General features: G+C 41.3%; 1 protein-coding gene across 1 annotated transcript in view; it reads left to right on the forward strand.

Annotated features, from left to right (window-relative positions):
- Positions 1–25044, forward strand: part of FNBP1 (formin binding protein 1) — a gene marked incomplete in the record, with an annotated part of 349112 nt that extends 324068 nt beyond the window's left edge. The window contains 6 exon segments of the mRNA XM_073600497.1: positions 2385–2494; positions 3869–4001; positions 5354–5475; positions 6994–7133; positions 7209–7367; positions 19564–25044. Of these exon segments, the coding sequence (XP_073456598.1) occupies positions 2385–2494; positions 3869–4001; positions 5354–5475; positions 6994–7133; positions 7209–7367; positions 19564–19571 (672 nt within the window).
- Between the last annotated feature and the right edge of the window lie 1287 nt (positions 25045–26331).

Below are 26331 nucleotides of genomic sequence, written 5' to 3' on the forward strand. Positions count from 1 at the left end.
CTTAAAAAAACCTAATTAGAAAATTTAAAACGAACCTTTACAACCCCTTTAAGTATAAACAGGTGTGTAGGCGCTACAACATTCCCAGTTAACAGCTTTGCCCGGTGCTCAGACCTCAAGGTTGCCAACACCTCCAACATACCAGAATAAAGAAAGGGATGATCAGCACTCAGGATGAGATCCAAAAAATAGCATTCCTTTATTGAAAAGATATGTACAATGCTGTAAAAACAGCCTACGCGTTTCAGACATTAGTCCTTAGTCACGGCACACCCAAAAGGTATCAGTGTACCAATGGTAGCACACAGGTGTGTATTGCCCCATCATAGATGATACAATACCTCTCCAGCCCAGTGTCTGGCCCTCTGTCCAACAGTCTACCACCTGTTCCAGCCCCGTTCCTGCCCCTGGGGCCCCTTAGGCCTGCACTATTTCCCTGCTTCACTTATCAAGAGCTCAGGTTCACCATTGACACCAAGGTGGAAGTGAGCGCCAAGCCTAGTCACCCCTAACTTAGTTAATCGCCACCTGGCTACTCCAGACTGGCAGGCCGCTTAACCAATGGCAAGGCGTGGTGGGCAGGATCTGGCAGCAGCCTCAGCCCCAGGATTGGAGCATGCGAGGTGGTGTCAGCTCAGCCTGTGTGATCCCAGTGAATGCGCTGAAAAAAATCCAGGTGCCAGGACGCAATTTCTAATCAACCTGTCGCCTGTGGTTTGTCGAGCCCTGTCCTAACTAAGGTTTGGAACAGGAAAATCTGGATGCCGCACACCGGATAAAGTTGAAAAATCTTCTTTATTGTAAAACTTGGATCATCAAAAATACAGGACAATCAGATAGTACAGACACACCTGACACGTTTCGCACTCTAAATCGAGCGCTTACTCATAGCTCCTCAGTCGATTTAGAGTGCGAAACGCGTCAGCTGTGTCTGTACTATCTGCCTGATTGTCCTGTATTTTTGATGATCCAAGTTTTACAATAAAGAAGATTTTTCAACTTTATCCGGTGTGCGGCATCCAGATTTTCCTGTTCCAAACCTTGCTTCAATTTGCATTTAGCCAGCACCTGGGACTCCCCTCCTCTGAAGGATTTACTAACATACACCTGGAATCAGGTCTACCTGAGCGGTGATTCATTTCTTCTGCCCTGCCCTAACTAATCACATGTGCAGCACCATGGCAGTTGAAGATCAGACAGAGACCAAGATAGCAGCTTCCTTGGCTATAAAGGCTAGAAAGGTTTATTTCCATTTTAAAAATGCATTATACATACAGGAACTGTTTAACCTGCTGAAGAATTTGTAATTGAATTTAGATAAACTTATGGTCCAGGCACCTCTGCCAGATGATATGTCCAGATCCGGGGCCTCTGCTTCAGTTGAAGCATATCTTGGTCTAGAACACACCCCCAGCATACTGATTGGACTATAAAGGATGATCGACACACTGAAATATTCTCAGTTTGCTCTCTATTGCCCATGATCTCTATTGTCCATATGTTTCCAGTTCTGTGCCTTCAGCGGAATCCGATCGGCTTCTTGATTCGACTATCATATAATATAGTATAACTAAAAGTAAAACTTTTTTTTTAGATAGAGTGGAGAGAAATTAGAACATTTGTCAGTGTTTATTGTAGTCTGTGCCTCCGTTAAGGAGATTCGCCCTCTCTATTCGTCCTGTTTACCATTATCATTGAAAGTGAAAGTGAAAAATCCCAAATTTTGTGTTGTCCCCAGAAAAGCAATAGAGTGGAACTCTTCCAATGGGGTGTCTGGGTGACCTGGGGGTTCCCATGAAATTCCCTTAATTTGCAGGAATTTCCTCTCACTTCCTGTTTGGCTATGAGACAGGAAGTGAAGGGAAATCTCCACAATGGGGCACAGCTGGCGAAAAAAATTCTGACGGGTTATAACCATCTCTTGCTCTATCAAAAATGGAAAAAAAGTTTTGCCTGTAGTTCTACTTTAACTTCAAAGCTCCATAGGGAATGCTATTACATAATTCAAGTCATGACTGGTCCTCTAAGAACACATAGTAGATATATCACATATAGAAAGAGCTGTAAATGTGAACTCAATGGTGTAAATTGAAGATGACCATTCCAAATTAGGAATGCAGCGAAGGTTTTATGCACACAAACTTGCCACGTTTCCAACTTTTTGGCACTACTAAAAATATCTTGTACGTGGAATTCTCAATGCCCTTTGCGATGTGAAGCTTTGGTGTAGGGAATCACTAGCCTGTGGTGATGTAAAATTCATTTTTCGTTTTTTTTTTTTCTCCTCCTCCTTTTTTTTTTGGCATGTGATGCATGATCCTAGCTAGTGCATGCCATTGGAGCAGATGGTGAACGTGACCTTATAGTGTTTTGGTTTCCACCAGGGGGCGACGCCGGAGGACTTCAGCAACCTGCCACCGGAACAGAGGCGGAAAAAGCTGCAGCAAAAGGTTGATGAACTAAATAAAGACATCCAGAAAGAGATTGATCAGAGGTAAGGAATGCCACGGCCATCTTAGAAGCCTTTTTATAAAGAAGTCAAAGAGATGCACAGAGACCCTGTGATGACATCACTGAGTCTAAAACAGGGTATGTAAAGTAAATGGAAATGTTTTATTTAAGAAAATTACCTGGAATGTAGATGATGGGGAAAGCGGGGAAACGTAAACTAAAAGCCAGCCTCAATGTTAAAGAGTAAGATAACCTTTGGAACCGTGGTACATGTTCCACCCATATTTAGGGTGAAACATGTAACATGTTCCAGCTCCTGCATCCGCTCCCTCCTCCCTGTGACAGCGGGCAGGGGATCTTCTCCCCGAACCCACCGTCACAATTTTAAAACAGCATCCGTCCACACAGCTTTGTCATTCGTTCATGTGTGGTCTTGGTCACACGATTTTGTTAGTGAGGACCAAGCTGTTATACCATTAACCCCAAAGGAATTTCTTTTTTCTAGCCGTTCCAGGCTTTAAATGACATATGCAAATTGGAAATACCTTTCTAGTGGTAATATGTATATTAGTTCCTGGGTATGCACACCTGCTGTGACTCCGGCTCTCTCTGCTTGATTTTTATTTAGTTTATATTATAGACAATAAAACAGGAGATTAAAAATATAAAGGTCATGGGGACTCCTAAAACCCCTAGTTAGACAGGAATTAGTAGGCAGAGAAATGTCAGTGTTTCGAATATTAACCACTTCAGCCCCAGAAGGTTTACCCCCCCTTCATGACCAGGCCATTTTTTGTGATATGGCACTGCGTTACATTAACTGACAATTGCGCGGTCGTGCAACGCTGTACACAAATAAAATTGATGTAATTTTTTTCCCCACAAGTAGAGCTTTCTTTTGGTGATATTTGATCACCTCTGCTGATTGATAGGGGATTAAATACTTAGTTCACTCAATAAAATGCAAATCAATTTATAACTTTTCTGAAATGCATTTTAGACTGATAGACTGATCATTGTTAGTGGGCAAAGGTACAAAATCAGCAGGGGATCAAATACTTTTTTCCCTTACTGTATGGCCCCTATCAGGAAGCCAGCCCTGTACAATTACTTTCAGCCGATGCTGGAGGAGAGCATGTAGACAGGAATTGGCTATAAAATTCTGGTGATGATCCAAAGAACTGAGAAGCAGAAGTGGTAACGATACACAGTGCTAAATGTCATCTAGTTTGGGTTTAGGTCTATTTTAGGCAAGTAGCCCATGGTGGTCTTGATCCCTAAACTTGATTGCAAAATGAACAAGAAGCCACAGTAGTCAAATTTTAGTTTCTAATTACTTAGAATGTTTTTGACTGCCTCAGGTTTGTAAATGGGCTCTATTAAATAGTCCTTATTTTTTCTTTCATTTGTAACACAGAGATGCCTTGACGAAGATGAGAGATGTGTATCTGAAGAATCCACAGATGGGAGATGCTGGCAGCGTGGGTCAGAAGTTAATAGAGATTGGAAATAACATTGAGAAACTACGTGTGGAAGTACAAAAGTTTGAAGTGAGTATACATGTTCTTCATTCTGTAGGAAAGTGTCATAACAGATAAAGGGAAGGGACATTTACCCCAGGCTCTACCTCCCAGAAACCCTTACTATCTTTTTTTTTTTTTTTAACCCAAGCTGAGACCATTCTAACCAGACTATAACCATTTGCCACAAGACTACGGCCTTTTTTCAAATCCCTTAAAACAAACTCTGCAGGTGATTGGTTGCTAGGATGTTGGGGGGTCCTAGCAACCAATCACCAGCTTTTTAATATGAAAAGTTAACTCTGGCAGCTCTCTCCTGCCCTCCTTCAAGTATTGTGCTGCCTCCTGCCCCCCGCTCTGCAGTATACCTGTGTAAGGTAGGAGAGTGTTAACACACTGGTATGTGTTTGTGTGTGGGAGGATGATGGTGGCGGACAGAGGACACTACTTTTGGGGGAGATGGGCAGAGAGCACTAAAGTAGGGGGGCACAGGTCAGTACATTGGGAAGGGGGTTGTGAAGGGGGGGCAGAGCACACTACAGTTGAGGGTTGATGTATAGAAGAGCAGAGGACATTGCTATGGGGGGCAGTGGGCACTACAGTGGGGAGTGATGGGAAGGGAGGCAGAGGACACTGCTACGGGGAGGCAGAAGACACAACTGTGGGGGGGGGGGGGGGGGCAGGACACTACTGCTGTGAGAGGGATAATGTGAAGGTCATCTGAGGAGACTAGGAGTGGGAGGGTCCCAGATACTACTGGGGGGTGATGTGTGATGTAAAGGGGGCAGAGGATACTACTGTGTGTGTGTGTGGGGGGGGGGGGAGCGGAGGACACTACTGTCACAAACTGTGTCCTACATGCCATATTTTTGTTGGAAGCTTGATATATATATATATATATATATATATATATATATATATATATATATATATATATATATAATTTTTTTTTTTTTTTTAAAGGGTGCCCTTTCCCCCCCACAGGGATCTTTGATTTCCTCCATGTTCATGTAGGTCTAACCCCTGAAAGGTTGCCTACCCCTGATTTACAGAGTGTTCAAAAATCAGAGGGGGGGTGATTTATTACCATGAGCCAGTAAGGTTGTATTACCTACCACAGTACTTCTCAGTTTAACATTTTTCACGCACTGGCAGCCTGAGTGGGAGGTGGCTCCTTCCTTTAAATCTTCACACTTAGAGGAGCAACAAAAGTTTTTATCATCAACATGCACTTATAGTTTAAGCTGGAAGTATCCCTTTTATAACCACAGCAACACTTATCAGGGAAATCCAGCCATACAAATACTCTTCAGGTAATACAGAAGCTGTACTTTTTATACAGTAATAAATTGACCAATATGTATATTATGGACTTTTTGCAGAGTTGGTTGGCAGAAGTCGAAGGAAGACTTCCTGTCCGCAATGACAGCTCCCGTCGGCAAAGTGGCCTGTATGAAACACAAAATACTGCTCCAGTCAACAACTGTGCACAGGACCGGGAGAGGTACAGTATACTGAGTGTGAAGACAGAACTCTGTGGGTTTTCTAAGCTGTTTGCTTTCAGGCTCCCTCTCTTTATTTGGAAATTTTCAACAGAACTGTACAGAGGGAAGGGAGAGGATTTGCAAGTCTAATTTATTCACTTGCTTGTGGAAATTTAAGCTTAAGCTATTGAGCTTTGCAGCAAACTTTTTTAACAAAGGAACTAAGGAGAGTTTCGAATCCCTAGGAGATATAAGGAAGGTTTACCCTCACATCCTGTGCAGGTGGCGGGTGTCAGAAGTTGCAATGTAAAATTTCTGGAAATTTTGAAGCCATGGGAAAAATAAGTTTTTCCCTGTTTTTTGTCCTGGAAATTTTAGGAAAAAATTTAGTGTGGACTAGTTTTACAAATTTGAAAGTTGTTTTTTAATATTGGGAGCGTGAAATGCAGTGTATATAAAAGTAATATTCTTGAAGTAAAAGTACAGCTTATTCAGTAAATAAACTAAACTTGCTTTTTAAAATTTTATTTTTTATTACAAATGGAATAACAAGGACTGTATATGTTATGAACATTTCAGCTATACATGAGAACAGGTAACCACCCCCTTTCCCTCATAATAATATAAAAGCTTCTTGACGATGTGCATTTTCAGTTATTGACAATGCTGATCCAGAAGGATATATTGCTCTTGCAAAAGCTTGATCAAGGTTCTACTGATTTTCAGGTGTTGTTTTATCTATAAATGAAGTGATTGTGTATTTTTGGGACTCCATAGTTTGTAACACTTCCTTACTTGAACATGCTTGCTGGTGAACAAACACTTTGTGATGATCCAGAAGCAGCAGAAAGTGTTTCTGGAATGAGACCTCTGGAGGGAAAAGCTACTTGCACTTTCACTCTGGTCCTCATCATTTCATGCCATAAAGTATTTTTAATGTCATTAGGGCCCCTCTGATGTGCAAGGATGTGTTTTGTCATCCTTGTAGCATTTGGAAAAGAAGATTTCCTCTCAGCAGAAATTGCGCTGTGGAAATGCTTCCAAATTCCAGATGTTGGTCTCACCATTTTACTGAGAGGAGGAAAAGTAAAAAACAATTTACTGAGCAGACTATAGGGAAACATTATGCTGTGATGGTGGAGAAAATGAATAGAAATTTAAAGGTTATAAAGATAAACTATTTTGTCAGATAAATGTACCCTCTTACTTGTCAATTAAGGCCTGAGAGGACAGAAACTATCATCTACTCTATCCCAACAGTCACCCAGCTGTAAAAGGTACAAGATGGAGCCCACAAGCAAACTAAACTGGAACCTTTCCCCTGCAGTGCCCCTTAGTGTCAGAAATGCATATTTCTCTTGTTTGAGAACTGCATTGAGAAATACAGTGTTACTTGAATTGTATTCCAGGATTTGCTTGTGTTCATAGAGAAAACTTGCAATAATTTAAGACTTTACGTAAGGTCTGCTCACAGTGCAACATCCTCTGGTAGTCCTGGAGTCTGTTGCTATAGTGATTCTATGGCTTTCTCTCTTGAGCAGCCCAGATGGCAGTTACACAGAAGATCAGAGCCAGGAGACGGAAGTGAAGGTGACGCCCACAGAGTTCGACGATGATTTTGATGACGAGGAGCCCCTGCCCACAATAGGAACTTGTAAAGCCTTATACCCTTTTGACGGTAATACCCTCATATTTTCCCACACTTAACGCTACGTGTAATTTTACGCTGCTGACTCTGACCATGTCCCACTAGGTGAAAATGAAGGAACCATATCTGTATCAGAAGGTGAAATACTGAAAGTCATTGAAGAGGACAAAGGGGACGGATGGACACGGATTCGCAGGAGCGAGGAGGAGGAGGGTTATGTCCCAACATCTTACATCGAAGTTTATTTGGACAAAAATGCCAAAGGTGCCAAGACTTACATCTAACCTCATCTGCCTGTCTGTCTGTAAAGGGGTTCACCCCTAGCAATGTGTGTGTTCCTTGGCACCTGCTTACTTGTCCCAGTGACTGGCTTCAGTTAGCTTGGTCTTTGGCATGTGGTGTATAAAGAACAGTAAAGGGAGCTAGAGCTGTATGGCCCATTTCCCAACTCAAAAGTCTATAACAACTTGTATTTCATCCACCTAAACCCCATTTTGTAGATGTGTCTATAGTTGCAGAAAGATTGAGTCCATGGAATTATGGTAGATTTGATCTCATTGACCAAGCTTCCATGCATACAACCCCTTTGTAAAATGTCCTACCATGTGTCATTTGTCGACAAGTATAGATCAAGATGGTGTAGATAAGTAAGTTCAGTAAGTGGTGACAGTGGTTCTGGAGGACAAAAGAAAGTCTACTCAACCAAATAGCTAGAGAGTCTTAAGGTGGAAGGCTGAAGGCGGCTACAGACCTAAGTAAAAGTTGAATATTGACGAACAATTCCTCTATCACTAGATATTTCTTTACCCCAAAGAGCCTATAGCCACATTAGCCTAAAAGTTAAAACTGGCTAATTAACTTTTGATCCTAAGCAGAAATTGTATACTGAAGACTCTCATAGCTTCAGAAACCTGGACTAAAATGTGAAAAGGTCATATTTGGAGGTCTTTACCTGTACTGCTATTAGAAAGGATGGAAACATTTTTGTCTATGCTGAAGTACTTATTTAACCTGGGCAGGTTATTCATTTACTGTGAAAGAGGTCATTGCCAGTGATAGTATTAATTGAAGAGCCAAAATTTATTTCCCTGCTTTAAAATATTTGATGGTTTTACAGCCAAATGAGTTAACCCATCAGCCTGGGGTCGGGGGATTGAAATCCCAGTAGTATGACATTCTTTATCTTGAAGCCAATAGCTTTACGAATCCTAGTCTCTGTAAGGCAGTGTCATCAGTTTTGGTTTCCAGTGCTTTTAGCTTTTACTAAAATGGTTCAGCACAAAGAGAGGGACAGCCAAGGATGGATTTTCATCCCTGGAACATGTAGGCACACAAGGTGTGGGTTAACAGCAAATATTGATTAAATAATAGTGCATTCCACGTTTCAAATAACTTAGTCACATTCCTCAGAGCCCAGGATTTGTTGAAGATATCAGCATTTGACTGGAATGGAACACACTGAAGGGTCTCAGACTTCCCTAACTGTGAGCCCCCAGGTGCAGGTGATGGACCTGATTCAGCAAAGGAACTTTAAAGTGGTTGTAAACCTCAGACATGAACTATGAAAAAAAGCACATCCTTATCTCAATCCAGAGCACTAAGTGTAATTTCTGTCTCCTGCCTTATTCTTCTGCTATCTGCATGAGTCACTTCTGACAAGTTTTCCTGAGAAAAATGGTGACGAGAGGGAGCTCCAGCTGATAGACAACTTCAGCTCTGTTCCTGTGCGCTGTGTGAAGGGGGTATGTCCCTTCCCACCAATCATCTCTCAGAACCCTCCTCACTGAGTAACTTCAGCCCTCTGCCCCCTGCTTTTCAGAGCTGAGAGATCGTGTGTAAATTCTGCACTTTGAATAGCTGTAGGGGAAAGACAACTGTAGATAAACAGATACAACTGGTGTAGCACGATTTGTTTCAATTCTGTGTATCACATGAGGCCAGTCACTACACTGGGTATATGGAAGGGTTTACAACCACTTTAAAGTGACATTAAAGGCTCATTTAAAAAAACAAAAAACAAACATATTATAATTACCTGCTCTGTGCAGTGGTTTTGCACAGAGCAGCCCCGATCCTCCTCTTTTCAGGTCCCCCACCAGCACTCCTGGCTCCTTCTCTTTAGCCAGTGCCCCGCAAGAAAGCAAGCCGCTTGCTCTGGGAGCACTGGTGCGTGCTCGCTGCCGAACCATAAAACACATAGAGCTGCAGCTTGGCTCCACCCCCCGCTCTCTCCTCATTGGCTCACTAGCTATGATTGACAGTAGCACACACCAATGGCTCCCACTGCTGTCTGAGCCAATGAGGAATTAGAGACCCGGGAGTAGCTCAGCTCTTGTGCACATCAGAAGGACGCTCAGGTGAGTATTGGAGGGGGGTGCTGCTTTTTAACCTTCATGCATAGAAACCTTGAGCCTTCCAAACCACTTTAAGTCTGCTCCGTTAAAGAACAAGGACAATGTAGAGGTCCTGTATGTTTTCTGCACTTGGTGCTGCAGATATCTTTTGCTTTGTTGCACTACCTGATTATAGCAAACAGACCTTATATCTATCGCAAACCTTACCCATATTTTGCTGACTGTATGAAGCTGGGTAAACACTAACAGTTTTTTTTTTCGCGCAGCGGGTTGCACGAAAAAAAATTACAGCTCCGGTCGGAGCCGCTGTACAAACCATGCAAGGTTAATTCAGCGATCTCTCCCGCTGAGCTGTTGTGTTCTGACAGGGGGTCGCCAGAACAATCCGATCAGCGGCTGGCTGGCTTCTGTTGGACAGCCTGGCTTAAACGTTTTTTTTTTTTAAACGGGACGTTGTCTTCCGACATTCGGCCTGTGTGTACGGAGCTATAGTGAAGATTGACATTTTCATTAGCATTTTAAGCTGTCTTGGTTATTTGGGAGGCAGAAGATTTCCAGTAGTCTCTTATCTCACAATGCTACAAACTTACAGAAAGGATCATTTTCAAAGTTTGCTGACTATTTATGTAAAGCTTATCACTGGCAATGCCAAACACTTTATTGTACTTGGTCTAAAATCTGTCCAACTACAGTCATGTATTTTAAACTCCATCCAGTGGTGTGCATCGGTCATAGGTTATAAATTGGCAACCTCACTCTTAATTTTTTGTATAAAATAATTCTAGATTATATATAAAATTCCAGAAATTATTTATCTCATAGAAGATATATGTCTAATAGTAATGATATAGTGCAAGCACAGGTAATCCATGGCTTCCCAATGTGATGGAGAAATGTTCTGCTATGCAGTTAGCCATAATAGATGTTTATAATGTTGAAGACTGTCTATTACAGTGAAAGGATCTCAATTGTTTTGGGGGAGCATCATAATACCGAAAGCCTATTGCCAAATTTCCATTTTGACAAATTCCCTGTGCCTGTCCAACCTTCCCATACTGGCAGATCTTCCTATCTGAATGGCATTGGCTCTGTTATCTGAAATTCTGGTTCATTAAAATTAATTGTAATAGGAAAAATAAATGGGTAGAGGCATCACCCACACCTTTCCTATAGGATCTACTACACCTTTCCCAAACTTAGACTGCTTGTCCAAGGAGCCATGCACAGAAACATAAAAAGTTTGGTATAATTACATTTTGTAGGACAATAAAGGTTGACATAAACAGCAAGAAACAGTTTTTTAGATTCAGCACACATTAGGGAAAGTTTCAGAACCCTTCATTACCTCGGCTGGTTGACTTGTACAGCATAAAATAACTACAGCAGAAAAGGAAATGGGAGCTTTTTAGGACGGCACCCAGGATATAAATTCAACACATGAATGTAAGGCGCCTTTCACACGGACGGCTGTTCTGCCACAGTTAAAAGCATATAATATGTTCTGTGAAATGTAAGACTCCAGGCACTGCGATCAGTTGCATTTGTACAGTGCAATTACCTTCTTTTACGTGTGTTTACATGCGGCTGCGTTTAGCTGCATTTGGAACATTTTTGCCATGTGATGTGCTTCCCGTTGCTTTTCTTTCCTTGTTGCCGCTGCTATCCGCAGGAGAAATAGTACACTGCGATTACCTGCAGTTATGTGCAGATAGCTGCGTTAAATCGCTCCTGGACGCAGTCAATCCTATTTTTTCTATCAGCATCAAACCGCATGTAACTAAATTGCAGCTAAACGCAGTGTGTGAATGGGGCCATAGGAAAGCATTGTGTGCTTTTAGCTGCGGTAGAAAACTAGAAAATCCGCAGCTAAAAGCACAATTCTATCCGTCCGTGTGAAAGGGGCCTAAAACAAATATTTCCCACTTGAATAATTACAACACAAGTTTTAAAGAATCACATGATGCACAATACAGTATATATATTTTTTTGATACATTACAAAGAACACTCATATATTTGCATTATACAGAGTGTCCCATTTCATAGCTAACAGATTGTAGTCATCACCTTTCATGGATCACTCCACTTCTTTAGAAATGACAGTGAAAGGGCCATTAGACATTCTCGGAGTTCCACTGATTTCAGTATAACAGTATTGATTAGTTTATGGCATCATATTGTTACAGCAATCTAAAGCTACATTAATTTCCACAAAGAAATAGCTATTGGGTTACTCCTTTTTTGGCCCATTTCTATCTTGTGGATTGGGAAGGAAGGAGGTCCACTCCAACACTACCATCTTGTGACAGAACAACGTTATGTCCTGGACTTCTATACTCTTTAGTCTGATCTAGGAGTAACCTAGTAGCTCTTTCCTTTTGGAAATTAATGTAGCTTTAGATTGGTGTAACAACATGCCGCCATAAACTCATTGTGACCACTATATTGAGATCTATGGAATTGCATAGATGTTGGTGGCCCTTTCACTGCCGGTCCTGATGAATAGGGGCTATCTAAGAAGGACCCTGACTGAATCCTGTTATCTTTGAAATGGGACACTCAGTACAATGTAAATATATCAGTGGTCTTTGTATTGTATTGTGCATCATATGTGATTCCTTTAAACTTTTAGCGGCACAGTGGTGTAGTGGGTAGCACTCTCGCCTAGCAGTAAGGAGGGTCACTGGTTCGAATCCCAACCATGACACTACCTGCTTGGAGTTTGCATGTTCTCCCTGTGCCTGCGTGGGTTTCCTCCGGGTACTCCGGTTTCCTCCCACACTCCAAAGACATCCTGGTAGGTTAATTGGATCCTGTCTAAATTGTCCCTAGTATGTATGAATGTGAGTTAGGGACCTTAGATTGTAAGCCCCTTGAGGGTAGGGACTGATGTGAATGTACAATGTATATGTAAAGCGCTGCGTAAATTGACGGCGCTATATAAGTACCTGAAATAAAATTAAAAATAAAATATGGTAGGATTCTGCAGACACCTCCAGTGCCAGTGCATCAGGGCTTAAAAAACGTAAACCAGACTAATTTCCTCTAATCTGTTTGGTTGCTATTTCCTTAGAGAAGCTGCTTTGTCTCTGGGTACCTCAAAAGTGGAGCTGTCTGTAACTTCCTGTATATGGGTGCCTTAAAACTGCTTGTCGAGAACACAGGGCAGGGTGACACTTGCCTATTCTTTAACAAGTGATAGCAACCCTTTGCAATACCCAAGTAGCAAAGACAGTATTGCACACATTTTTTTTTTGTTACTTCCCTCTTCTACATAAAAAAAGTGAAGAACAGGTCGCCTCTCACGCTTAGATTTTCCAACTAGCTGGAAATGACAGTATTGTAGCAAGTGGAAGCTCCCATAATTGCCCCCTAGGGAGGTTGAGAACAGCCCAGGTAATGCAAGCAGCATTGAAACTGAAGGAACGCATGAAATTAATGAGCTATTCCTAAGGTCATCCTAAAGCTGACCACACTTATCACAATCTGATTAGACAATCTTGGTACAATCATCTGTAGTTTAACCATACAATGTTACGGCCTACCTAAACAATCTGTTCAAGGTATATCCAATGAGGCAGGCCCTTGCCCTACGTAGCTGTTGATAATTTTATAAAGGAGATTACAGAATCATATTATGACATGTGTTGCCAGATTTAGACCATTGCTTTATGTTGTTATCTGTTAAAGCAGTATTAAACCTAAAAACTAAAATGTATTATATTGCAGCTTACATATCCTTAGATGTGGTGGCTGCATTGGTTTTATTGTTTAAGGCTTTTATTTTACCCTGTGGTCTGGCCAGTAATGGAAAACAGGTGTGAGGGCGCTTCTACCTTTCCAGATAACAGCTCCACCCGGTGCTCAGACCTCGAGGCTGCCGATACCTCCAGCGAACCAGGATAAGATGTAGGGATGGTCGGCACTCAGGATGACATCCAAAAAGTAATGGTACTTTATTGAAAAGACATGTACAGTGGTATAAATACAGCCTATGTGTTTCAGTCATTAGTCGGTCATGGCTAAGGACTAATGTCTGAAATGCGTAGGCTGTTTTTTTAGCGTTGTACAGGTCTTTTCAATAAAGGATTATTACTTTTTGGATGTCATGCTGAGTGCCGCCCATCCCTTCTTCTTAGTCTGGCCAGTATGTCTGTTTTTTTTTTTTTAAAAACCAAGCTTACCAGCAAAAGTAGCAGTGAAAGGGTTGAGACAAACCATTTACCACTGACAGGTGTACGTACAATAGTCATCTTTTATTCATTTATGTAAAACCTTTATCCCAAAAAGAAAAAAAAAACTCTTGCTGTAATTGTTTAAAAAGTGTTAGCTGGAGTTCATCTTTATTTGTTTCTCAAGTCCATCTAAATCTAATAGTCCATCCAACACTACCCATTCCCCAGATTGACAATACTGCTGTCCAAAGGTGTCCCCATTACCCCTCCATCCACATTGGAGACACCCTAAGATAGAAAGTGTTACTGGTTGGCTCACCAGGTTTAAATAAAGGGAAAAAACATATAGAAAAAAACTAATGCAGTCACCACATTTAAGGACTGGTAAGCTGTAATGTATTATATTTTTGTTTTTGAGCGTAATACTGCTGTAAAGGACACTTACAAAAGACAGCCTGCATTCTTCTGTGGGTTACTGGACAGGAACTCAGCCGCATGTAGGGATTAATATATTGTCCATTTACATAAGCCTCTTTTTAACTTTTACATGTAAATTTTATGAATTCCTCTTTTATACTTTTATATTTGTAGGTTAAAGCGGACCTTCACTCAGACCCTCAAAAAACAAAAGAAAAGGCACCTTTAAAAACATTATGAAATGGCAATATAAAAAGACATATCTACTTTTCACAGCAGGGTTTTGTTGCCTTGAATTCAATATCCCTTTGTATATCTAATGCTCCTGCTTGGTGGACATTGTTAGTAAGGGCAGAGGATTCTCTCTTTCTCTACATTCTGGAATAGATTTCGCCCTCCCACGATGGGGCACAGGTAGAACCCGCACCTGCACACTCAGCACCCTACAGGAAAAATTACATTTCCTGCAAGATTATGCAGTGTAAAAATAAGATCTTCCTGTAAGGTGAGGATGATGTAGCCTTCCCAGGAGGCACCTGTGAGGTCCTGGCAGTGTCACCAGTGCCTCAAAAGACCAGGAAGTGGGATTCCGTTATATTTAAGTAAAAGAAAAAATATTTCATTAAAAAACACACTTGCAGATGTTGTTGGATCTGCACGCAGAGATGTATTTACCATGGAATTTTATTGTAGGGGGTGGAGGGGAAGGTCCGCTTTATACCTTGGATTTACTGGCCCTTCTAATAACTTATTTCACCTTGCCCAAAATGTATTTTAGATAGGTATCCCCTCTTAGTCTTATAAGGAAAACCTTCAGACAGTGTACATGAAAAGATTGACTATTTATGAGACAGCATGGAGTACTGGTTGTCAGGTTTGTGTCAATATTTCTCCCATAATCCTTTGCAGCATGTGAAAACACATCAGCTTGTTAATCAGAGGCAGAGAAAAGCATTTTCTGATCTTATGGTTTTTGGCTGTTTCCAATAATTTGTAGCAAATCAGTACAATGTGTTTTTATGCTGTTGATTCATATATGTACTATTGTCACTCATATATTATTTTTTAACCAGGGGCAGTAGCTCTTTCCACAATAAATCATGTTATTTTTTCATATCTCTGCTCTTTATTATATGTATGTGCATTAGTGGTCCTTCTTTTGCTATTGTGTAACTATATTAGAACATGTGCTATTTTCTGCCCTATCAGGGTGTCGTTACAAATAAGTATACTCTCACAGAAGAGCTCCTGGCAAACAGTTAAACGCACAATCAAAATACTGATCATTTACTTTTCATATTGTACCTGCCATAGGAGCTGTCATTTAAGGTCAGTCTTCTGTTTCATGGCTCAGCATTTCTGAATTTGGGGTCAGATGCCTGCATACTGGAGGAGAAGTGGTATAGGAAGCTAAATCGCTTATATGTAAACTATGGGGGGTCACCTGTCTTGCTATTCAGAGTGGAAAATATGTGTAGAGCACAGGATTGTCCACATAGAATTACAAACCCCTTGGCTGGTAAAAATGGTAAACATATACTATATTACCAAAAGTATTGAGACACCTACCATTACACGCACATGAACTTTAACCTCTTCAACCCCGGAAGATTTGGCTGCTGAATGACCAGGCCTTTTTTGGGATTCGGCACTGCGTCGCTTTCACTGACAATTGTGCGATTGTACAGCGCTGCACCCAAACAAAATTTATGTCTATTTTTTTTCCCACAAATAGAGCTTTCTTTTGGTGGTATTTGATCATCTCTGCAGTTTTTATTTTTTGCGCTATAAACAAAAAAAGAGCGACAATTTTGAAAAAAAACACAATGGGGTTTATATACTAAAGGCAAATCCACTTTGCACTGGAAGTGCACTTGAAAGTGCAGTCGCTGTAGATCTGAGGGGGACATGCACGGAAAATAACAGCATTTTTGCTTGTACATGATTGGATGATAAAATCAGCAGAGCTTCCCCTCATTTCAGATCTTCCCCTCAGATTCACAGTGACTGCACTTCCAAGTGCACTTGCAGTGCAGAGTGGATTTGCCTTTAGTAAATCAACCCCAATATTTTGTACTTTTTGCTATAATAAATATCCCCATTTTTTTTAAAAAAAGCTAATTTTTTCTCAGTTTAGGCCGATATGTATTCTTCTACATATTTTTGGTAATAAAAATCGCAATAAGCGTATATTGATTGGTTTGCGCAAAAGTTATAGCGTCTACAAAATAGGGGATAGATTTTTAGCATTTTTATTATTATTATTTTTTTTACTAGTAATGGCGACGATCTGTGATTTTTATCAGGACTGCAACATTATGGCGGACACATCGGACACTTTTGACACATTTTTGGGACCATTGGCATTTATAAAATGCATTGATTACTGTAAAAATGTCACTGGCAGGGAAGGGGTTTAACACTAGGGGGCAATCAAGGGGTTAATTGTGTTCCCTAGTACGTGTTCTAACTGAAGTGGGGAGGGGGCTGTCTAGGGGAGATGACAGATCGCTGTTCATACAAAGGAACAGACGCTCAGTCTCTTCTCCCCTCAGAGTAAACACACAGATCCCGGTTCTTGGTGTGTCACCAGCGTTCGCGGGAGCCCGTCGGTGATCGCGACCGCCGGGCACTTGCATCGGCTTCGGGGGCGAGCACGCACACGCCCCTAGTGGCCACAGGGCGAAGCGACGTTAGATAACGTCGTTTCGCCCAGCCATGCCATTCTGCTGCCATAAAACTGCATTGGCTGGTCGGTAAGTGGTTAATGGCATCCCAGTCTAAAGCCTTGTACACACGGTCAGATTATTGGATGAATTTTTGTCAGTTTTTTGTTTGATGCTAGTCTCAAATCGAAAGTGAAGAGGGTACTCACCATCAGAAAATTTTCTGACGACAGAATTCAACGTCAGAAGTGACGTAATGTGTTGCATTGTTTTGTATGTGTTCTTTCATTTCTGAGCGTGCCTAGTCTTGCTCTTCAGATTTGTTTTTTTGTCAGAAAACCGTACTAATGCAAAGAAAATCAGACGTTGTGGTCACATCAGACAAAAATTTTCAAGCCTGCACATCCAGTTTTTGTCTGCCGAAAATTCGTAATCGTCTGTCAAAAGCAGCATACTAACAATCAGAAAATCGGCAGATCGTTTATCGGACGAAGTTTATCTTCAGATTTTCTGACCGTGTGTATGGGCCTTTAGTCTGTAGGGTTCAATATTGAGTTGGCCCACCCTTTGCAGCTATAACAGTTTCAACTATTCTGGGAAGTCTGTCCACAAGGTTTAAGAGTGTGTCTATGGGAATGTTAGAGCTGCAAAGGGTGGGCCAACTCAATATTGAACCCTACGGACTAATGCCCCGTACACACGGTCGGATTTTCTGACGGAAAATGTGTGATAGGACCTTGTTGTCGGAAATTCTGACCGTGTGTGGTCTCCATCACACATTTTCCATTGGATTTTCCGACACACAAAGTTTGAGAGCAGGCTATAAAATTTTCCGACAACAAAATCTGTTGTCGGAAATTCCAAACGTGTGTACACAAATCCGACGCACAAAGTGCCAGGCATGCTCAGAATAAATAAAGAGATGAAAGCTATTGGCTACTGCCCCGTTTAGAGTCCCGACATACGTGTTTTACGTCACCGCGTTCAGAACGATCGGATTTTCTGACAACTTTGTGTGACCGTGTGTATGCAAGACAAGTTTGAGCCAACATCCGTCGGAAAAAATCCATGGATTTTGTTGTCGGAATGTCCGATCAATGTCCGACCGTGTGTACGGGGCATTAGACTGGGATTCCATTAAAGTTCATGCGTGTGTAAAGGCAGGCGTCTCAATACTTTTTGGAATATAGCGTATCTGTACTTTGATTGTGTGTTTAGCCATTCGCCCTTGAAAGGCTAGGCTAAAGAAAGGCAGCCCTTTAAGTGACTTCATATGATTGCTGAGGTGCTGATGTAAACATTGCAGGCAGGCAGTAGATGATTTTACTGAGCCATTGAAAGGTCTGAAACATTGTTACTCTTAGACCCCTTTAGCACACACACTGAAGGTGGTTTTTAGGCGTTTTAGCTCTAGAAATAGCTTGCGTAAAGTGACTGAAAACCGCCTTCCATGCCTCCCCAGTGTGAAAGCCGAAGTGCTTTGACACTGGGGTGGTGCGCTTGCGGGACATTACAAAAAGTCCTGCAAGCAGCATCTTTGGGGCTGTATACAGCGCTCCTAATCTGGCCCTGCCCATTGGAGTGCATGGGCAGTGCCTTCAAAGCGCCTAAAAAGCGCTTCCGAAGCGCTGCAAATGGGCGGTTTAACCCTTTCTTTGGCCGCTAGCGGGATTTAAAAGCGGTGCTTTACCGCTAACGCGGCGTGGCCCCAATGTGAAAGTGCCCTAAGGCCCCTTTCACACCGATGTGCTTTTGCCGTGCTTTTCCATGAAGACAAAAGCACATGAAAACTATTCTCCATTAAATCCTATGTAACAGTTTGCGCTGCAATTTAAAAAGTCCTGCATCCATGCTGCGTCTTTGGTGCAGTTTTTCAAAAGCGCACCAAAAAGGCACCTTCCATTGTAAGTAAATGGGAACATATCAAAAGTGCATCAGTGTGAAAGGGCGCTTATTTTTAAAGGATCTGTCCTAAAACTCCTGTACATGTTGTTATCTAAGTGCCAACCAACTTTCTCTTTAAAGAGATTTACAATTTAGATGAACATCCTCTGAACAAGAGTGTCATCTTTGAGATGTTTACATTGACTGGCGGATAAAACCCATTCCCTTTCATATAATAGGTTCGTGACTCTAACATGTGTCATGACCCACTAGGAGTAGAAGTCTACCTAGTTTCAGAAGAATTCTTATCCTTCTCTTGTGAGCAACAAGTATGCAAACCAGGTGTCCACAAGCACTTCACGGTCTGCATGATAGTTACTACCAAGGCACCAGAATGAGCTTTTATAATTATATTCTAAAAGGTTGCCTTTGATGGAGAAAACCCCCTTAACTTTACAAACAGCATAATTCTTTGTTCTGGGTCCAGTTATTGCGATGGAGATTTCAGGGGAGGATGACACTACTTTGCCAACTTACAGTAGATGTTTGTGTCTGTCTGAATATTAAACACTGAAACGATTAAAATGGTATTCCACCCAAAACTGGAATTCAGAGTCTGGAAAGGTGAATCATCCATTGGCTTGTTTTATCTCTTAGAACCTAAACAGTTGCTTCTGCCTGCCATGGGATCTCCGTTTTCCTGAAAAAAAATGAATGAAAGAATCCAAAGGAGATTAAGTCTACTTTTTATTGTCAAGGTAGATAGGTGGGGTTGGGAATCAGAGTACCCAAGTGGCCAATCTACAGTCAGCCTGTGTCTCGTCTATCATATCTGAAATATCAGTTATGGGTGGACAGTGTCTCTAATTTGGTTGTTTTTGTTAGTATGCAGATTTATTGGGCAGCTCCAACTTGTTGCTGAATCTCTAATATGAGTATTTTATATATATTTTTTTCTATTCTAGATTCCTAAAGGTGTGCTGGTGCAAGGACCTCGGGGCGAGCTATATACAGGAGGAATCTTAGACCCTCACATATCCCCTGTATCCACCTTACAGTCGGACTCCAGACAAAATTCTCTGCTCACTTTAACATGCATATCAGACATTTCACCATCTGCGTTTGTAAGCAAACCACTCCACCGACCTGACAGGCAGTTGATATACTGGTGCCCAGCACTTTTCAGCCAAGGATACCCATTAATGGACGCCTATATCAGTATTATCATGTATCCTGGTGCATTATATTCTTGGTGATCTCCATTGCCTACAGGTGGAGACTGCAAATTTGTATACCAACTGGAGCCTAGATCAGCACACAACAGAAAATATGTTGTGTTTAGAGTTTTCATAGAGATTGAAATATATATATTGGATCATTAGCAGAAAAGCAGCCATATTGATAAACCTTTTTTTTTTTTTAAAAAGCCAAGAATACCTGACTTACGCACATGCCCGTCTGTGCCTTCCTGAGACACATTGTTAAACAGTCAACCCTTTTTACTGAAAACACCACCCTGACCCTACTTACACATTAATATATTTGTTGCCCCTTCCCTTCCTTGTTCTTCCCCCTTTGTGGTTGTCAGTCTTCCTCTGCCCTTCCTTTCCTTGGCCTCTCCTTTCCTCCTGACTTTTTGGTTCATTACTTACTATCTGGACGTGGCACTTTTGTGCTCCTTCACACCTGGTCACTCTTTGTTCTGCCTGCATGCTCGCCCTGTCTCCTTGCCTGTGCTCACCTAGGGGGCACCTTAAATTATTTTGGGTTTCTTAACCCCTTTCCTGCTGCATGAGTGCTAAAAATGCTTCACCATCTTCCAATACACACTTCTAATTTCAAGAGGAACCCCGCTTGTAACAGTTTTTCTAACTAAAGTTGGGCTAAAGGTGAAAGAAATTTTGCTTCGGCTTCCCTGGAAGATTTTAAGTTTTCAGTATGGAGAGGATACTAAACCTCCCTGTTTAAGTCAAGGGGAACTTTCGCCATCATTTATATTCCTAAAATAGGCAAAAGACACATTTCACATTGACAAATACTTCCTTAATAGCAGAACAAAGGTTATCAGATGTTTTATTTTCACCTTTATCTAGCCCCCCTCTAGTTAAAAAAAAAAAAAAAAAGTGGAATTCCATTTTGAAGGTTGCGTCTTTAGGGGCTTTAAAAGAAGGAACATTTTTAAAACAAGGCAGTTATGGTTATGCAATTTTAGTAATCCCATTGTCATCATGGTTTATAATAATGGATACAAAACTCCACAGATGTAGTCACAAATCAAATGGCAACTTTTTGAACAGGTTGAATTGACAACCCATGAACAGGTGTTATGTCTTCAGTACTGTGAGTTGAAGGCTTCTAAGAGTCTTGAATACAAGCAGTTATTCTGTCAATCGCACTTTTTGTACAAACCACTACCGTACAGCATCATGAAGAGAAGACTCCTGCATAGTTTATGATAAAGAGTAATGTGTGTCCGTGTATTTGTCACCATTGTTTGGTGTAAGGAAAGCTGGCCATGATTCATGCCCTTTCAACGTTTTCTAGCTGGATGGTCCTAAGGCAGAGAGAAGTCACCTTGGCTCAGAAGTTGCTCAGATTGTCTTATCCAAAGGCCTGGAGTCACCATCAAGCACAGTGGGTCAATGCCAGAAGACGTTTCTCTATCAGCAGAGGAAAACAAATATAATATTCAGAGCATCTTAAAATAATCAAACCTAAAATAGTACCAAGAAAGCAATTAAAAGGAATTTTCAGAGGGCCTTAGATGTCCCTTTTGTGTACACTGCACTTTTCAGATGCATCTTTATATTAAAATATTTTCAGGCGAGCCACAAGTGAAGCATCTATGACCATATTAGGTGCTCTACCACCAACTCATAGGAGCAAAATCCAACCTCATCCTGCCCGGGTGTGACATCCACATACTTAATTCTGATTGGTCTCTATGGGTAATTAGAATTAGTTAGAAATCATTATTGAGCTAGGGTAATAGAAGCTCATTAATAAAAGGTGGCTAAATCAAGGCACATCTGTATGCCTTGTTTCACCTCATTAAGTGAATGATAACCAGCATTTTCCTTCTAAATTTAACAATATTGGTGAAACTGTGATGGGTGGAGAGGGTGAAAATTGTGTATGTGGATGATGGTTGTAGGTCTGAGTTCTCATTTCCAGCTACTGTGTGCAGTGACAAGTAAGGAGGCTTAAACATTGCAGGAGTCCATAGCCATGAATTGTGAACCACTGATAAAATCAATGTTTCCTTGAGAACAGCAGCTGCGATACCACCCTTACTGAGGGTTATCAATAGCCAGAAGCCAAGGCCAAATTTAGTTATATCTGTATGTGTTTGTTAACATGACTAACTCTAATTTTCCTAGTTAAAAATAATGAAACAAGTTTTAGGCACATATACAGCTTTTATTTGGTACATTTTGTTACATCAATACCCTGCTCAGATTTTTTTCTATTATTAACTAACAAATGGGAAAGATGTGAAATGATTGAGTTTTCACTCTAATAGGTCATGATGATCATTTTTAAATTTTTTAAATTATCTAATGAATGTCTTTATCTGCAGTAGCAGAGGAGGACTGGGCTGAGGGGGAACGGAGTATAGCATCTTCCTTTCTATTTGGTCTTTGAAAAAGAAAAGCTAGATGATTGAATTGATTTTGATTTGATCTGATTAAGGGAAATCATGTATGTTTAAAGAAGAAATCCTGGCATGGTATATTTTTACATAGTTAAGTTGATCCAGCATGGTCCAATGTAACTATGTATATACCATACCTAGCCAATGCCCCGGGAAGCTGGAAATCGCTGAAGTACATACCACTACCCCAGTGATCTCCAATAGCTTTCAGAGCCCCTGCTGAGCAGCCAGCTTGAAGCATTCTGCCCAGAGGAGGTTAGCTGCTCGGGACCCATTTAGAGAATGCTTTGCATTTTCTGAATGAAGGCAAAGAGTTCTCTGATTTGACGAGGTGGAGATGAAGGGTGTTGATGGCACACTCTCCACCTTGTACAGTCAGAGAATGCTTTGCATTCATCTTTAAAGTGATTGTAAAGGCAAAACGTTTCTTTTTTTATCTTAATGCATTGTATGCATTAAGATAAAAAAACCTTCTGTGTGCAGCAGCCCTCCTCAGCCCTCTCTAATACTTCCCTGGGCCCATCTCTAGCCAGCGATGTTGCAGGAGAGACTCAGCTGCCAAGGTCTCTCCCTCCTCATTGGCTGAGACAGCAGCAGAGCGTCATTGGCTCCCGCTGCTGTCAATCAAAATCAGTAAGCCAATGAGGAGAGAGGGGGGGGCAGGGTCTAGATGTGGCTTCGTCTTAATGGACACACGGAGCTGCAGCTCAGCTCAGGTGCTTGCTGTGGGGGCACTCATCAGGAGGGAGGGGCCAGGAGTTCTGAAGAGGGACTAGAGAAGATAAGGATCGGGGCTGCTCTGTGCAAAACCACTGCACAGAGCAGGTAAGTAAGCAAAAAAAAAACAAGACTTTAGTATCACTTTAAGGTGTTTTAATAGAAAGATGAAAATGGGTTGAAAGCCCAACACTATGCAAAGCTTTTTTTCTAGTTGTGGATAGAGTGAGGAAGGACTAAAACCTCTGTCCCTATGGACAGAGAATTCCAGCCTTTTACTGTTTTTATTGCTATTATTGTCTTCCTTTCTTGGTCAAATGAAGTAAGGGACAAAAAGATAACAACTCTTTCATACCCTATTCAAAACTTAGTAAAAAAAATCTGGAGTTGGGCTTTAAAGGCAATCTGCCATAAGAGAAGTTGATCATGTTTGAAGGGTAAGACCATGTTTATACCATATTCTAAATTCACACAAAAAGGCAAATTATTTAACAGATTATTTTATTTTCTATGCGACATAAATGCATGAACATACTTTTCAGAAACTGCCCTTGTTAGATGAGTGGCCTAAATCCCACTTATCCAGTATATGCAAAAAATGACTGTGGACCCTGCCAAATGTAGCAGGAGAGGCGGGTAATGAATCTAACCCCGAAATGAACAGACCCTGACATCCATATAAAATTGAATGAATCCTGCTTCATTGGTGTCTATCCAGGCCTTGGCTACTAGTATGACCCACCATGACCTAACTCTGTCTTCTGCCCTCCAAGCTGTCCAGGCGCCTCCTGCTGTTCAGGAGTAACTTGTGTTCATGTTCCCACATGGTAATAGAGACCTACCTAGAGCTTGCTATAGATTTTAGTCTCTGCGGACAGTATATTATTGTCAGCACTGGTGGCAGATCCAAGCTTTACCATTGACCTCACGTAATGATGTAATGAGAAATTTATTGAAGGATAACTATTTTTTTGTGTCGTTTACTCAACAGCTGCTTTTTCATTTCGAGATTGTAAAAAGTATATGAAAAAATAATATTGCCATAGACCTTGCTTATATTCCTTGTGCACTGCATAACTTCTCCCGCCTATGTAAATATAAAGGAAATGGTTTTCCTTGCCAAAGTTGTTACAGAAGTGTTTTTTTTTTCCTGAAATTTTATGCACTGTCCTAGGTTATGTTACCTTTTGTTCCCTATCGCTACTTTGAATTGATCCTGTGCTTTGTCCATGCAGGATAGAGAAGCAGGTTGACTTTAATTCTGCCCCACCAGCTGCAAATACTCACCTTGGGCATCTTGTTTAAGCCTACATGGGCACAGCACAAGTTGACCTCCTAAAATATACTGCCAAACCCTATAGTTATATTGTAAACTAAATATTCTAGGGCAGCTGCTGTCATCTCTCCTATATTTTATGTTTTTTTTAAATAATTTTTTAATCACTCACGTGCCACAATAGCCAGGTCTGGAATTCAGTGTGTCTGTGCCAATAGGGCCTGGGTGACCTACCTGCTATATGAGAATAGAGGAGACCTGACTATAGTAATAAATTATAGGTCCTGTATATGTTTTGTTTTTTTTGTTTTTTGCTTACTGACAGGTTATAAAAGTTGTTAATCTATTAATTGCATTGTCTCCAACAAGTACACATGCAAACTGTAGATGGCCCTGTGAAACAACAGCAAATTGAGGCCTAAAAGCTGCAATTGTTATGGTTTGGAACAGTAGAAGATATTTTCTATATTCTAGATTCACCCGTGTGTTCTGCTAAATCAACCGATAGTGTCCATGTGATTTGTCATTTGCCGTAACTGTGTCACGTGACATCTCGCACCAGCCACCGTAGAGACTGTGCAGTTCATGCCCTTGAACAGAATGGCAAGTGATGGGACTATAGAAGCTTGTCTGCGTGGCAGCCTAGTCACTCAGGGCCTGGCTGGTTTGTGCACCCTGGCTGTGGGCTGAATGGACACAAAGAAGCTTTGGAATATCCATTACCATAAGCATGATGATACAGTTTGCCATTCAGTTCTGAGAACTGCAGTTCCGCTGGAAATAAACAAATATAACAGATGTATGTTGGCTTTTATTTTGAACACTGCACTTGACTTACCCGTTCTGCTGCTACAGAGGACCTGTCACCAGCAACCTACTTGTAGGCATACATTTGGTTAAACATATACCCAAACAGGGCCGGATTTATACTTCCTGTCCCCTTACCCAACTATCTTGTGCTGCTGCCCTCCTATACAAGTTAACCGAATCTCAGACACCTATGTTACGGATGCAAACAAAGGCTGGGGACAGAGGGTCTGGAGAAGGCAGTTTGGCTGCTTTGGATCCCTACATGCAGAGCTGGCCACTAGAACATTAGATACATACAGTGCCTTAAAAAAGTATTTATACTCTTTGAAATTTTCCACATTTTGTCATGTTACAACCAAACACGTAAATCTATTTCATTGGGATTTTATGTGATCGACCAACACAAAGTGGCACATAATTGAGAAGTGGAAGGAAAATGATAAATAGGGTTTTCAAAATTTTTTACAAAAAAAATGTGAAAAGTGTGGCATGCATTTGTATTCAGCCAGCCCCCCTTAGTCAATACTTTGTAGAACCACCTTTCACTGCAATTACAGTGGCACATCTAGAGGGTGACGTTTTTACCCATTCTTCTTTGCAAGATAGCTCAAGCTATGTCAGATTGCATAGAGAGTGTCCGTGAACAGCAATTTTCAAGTCTTGCCACAGATTCTCAATTGATCTGGACTTTGACTGGGCCATTCTAACACATAATATGCTTTGATCAAAACCATTCCATTGTAGCTCTGGCTGTATGTTTAGAGTCGTTGTTCCACTGGAAGGTGAACTTTCACCCCAGTCTCAAGTCTTTTGCAGACTCTAATAGGTTTTCTTTTAAGATTTCCCTGTATTTGGCTCCATCCATCTTCCCATCAACTCTGACCAGCTTCCCTGTCCCTGCTGAAGAAATGCATCCCCACAACATGATGCTGTCACCACCATGTTTCACAGTGGGGATGGTGTGTTCAGGGTGATGTGCAGTGTTAGTTTTTTATCCACACATAGCATTTTGCTTTAAGCCAAAAAGTTAAGAGCACCTTCTTCCACATGTTTGCTGTGTCCCTCACATGGCTTCTTGCAAACGGGACTTCTTATGGCTTTTTTTCAACAATGGCTTTCTTCTTGCCACTCTTCCATAAAGGCCAGATTTGTGGAGTGCACAACTAATAGTTGTCCTGTGGACAAATGCTCCTACCTGAGCTGTGGATATCTGCAGCTCCTCCAGAGTTATCATGGGCCTCTTGGCTGCTTCTCTGATTATTGCTCTCCTTGCCC

Source organism: Aquarana catesbeiana, linkage group LG09, assembly GCF_042186555.1.
Source record: "Aquarana catesbeiana isolate 2022-GZ linkage group LG09, ASM4218655v1, whole genome shotgun sequence".
Classification (NCBI taxonomy): Eukaryota; Metazoa; Chordata; class Amphibia; order Anura; family Ranidae; genus Aquarana; species Aquarana catesbeiana.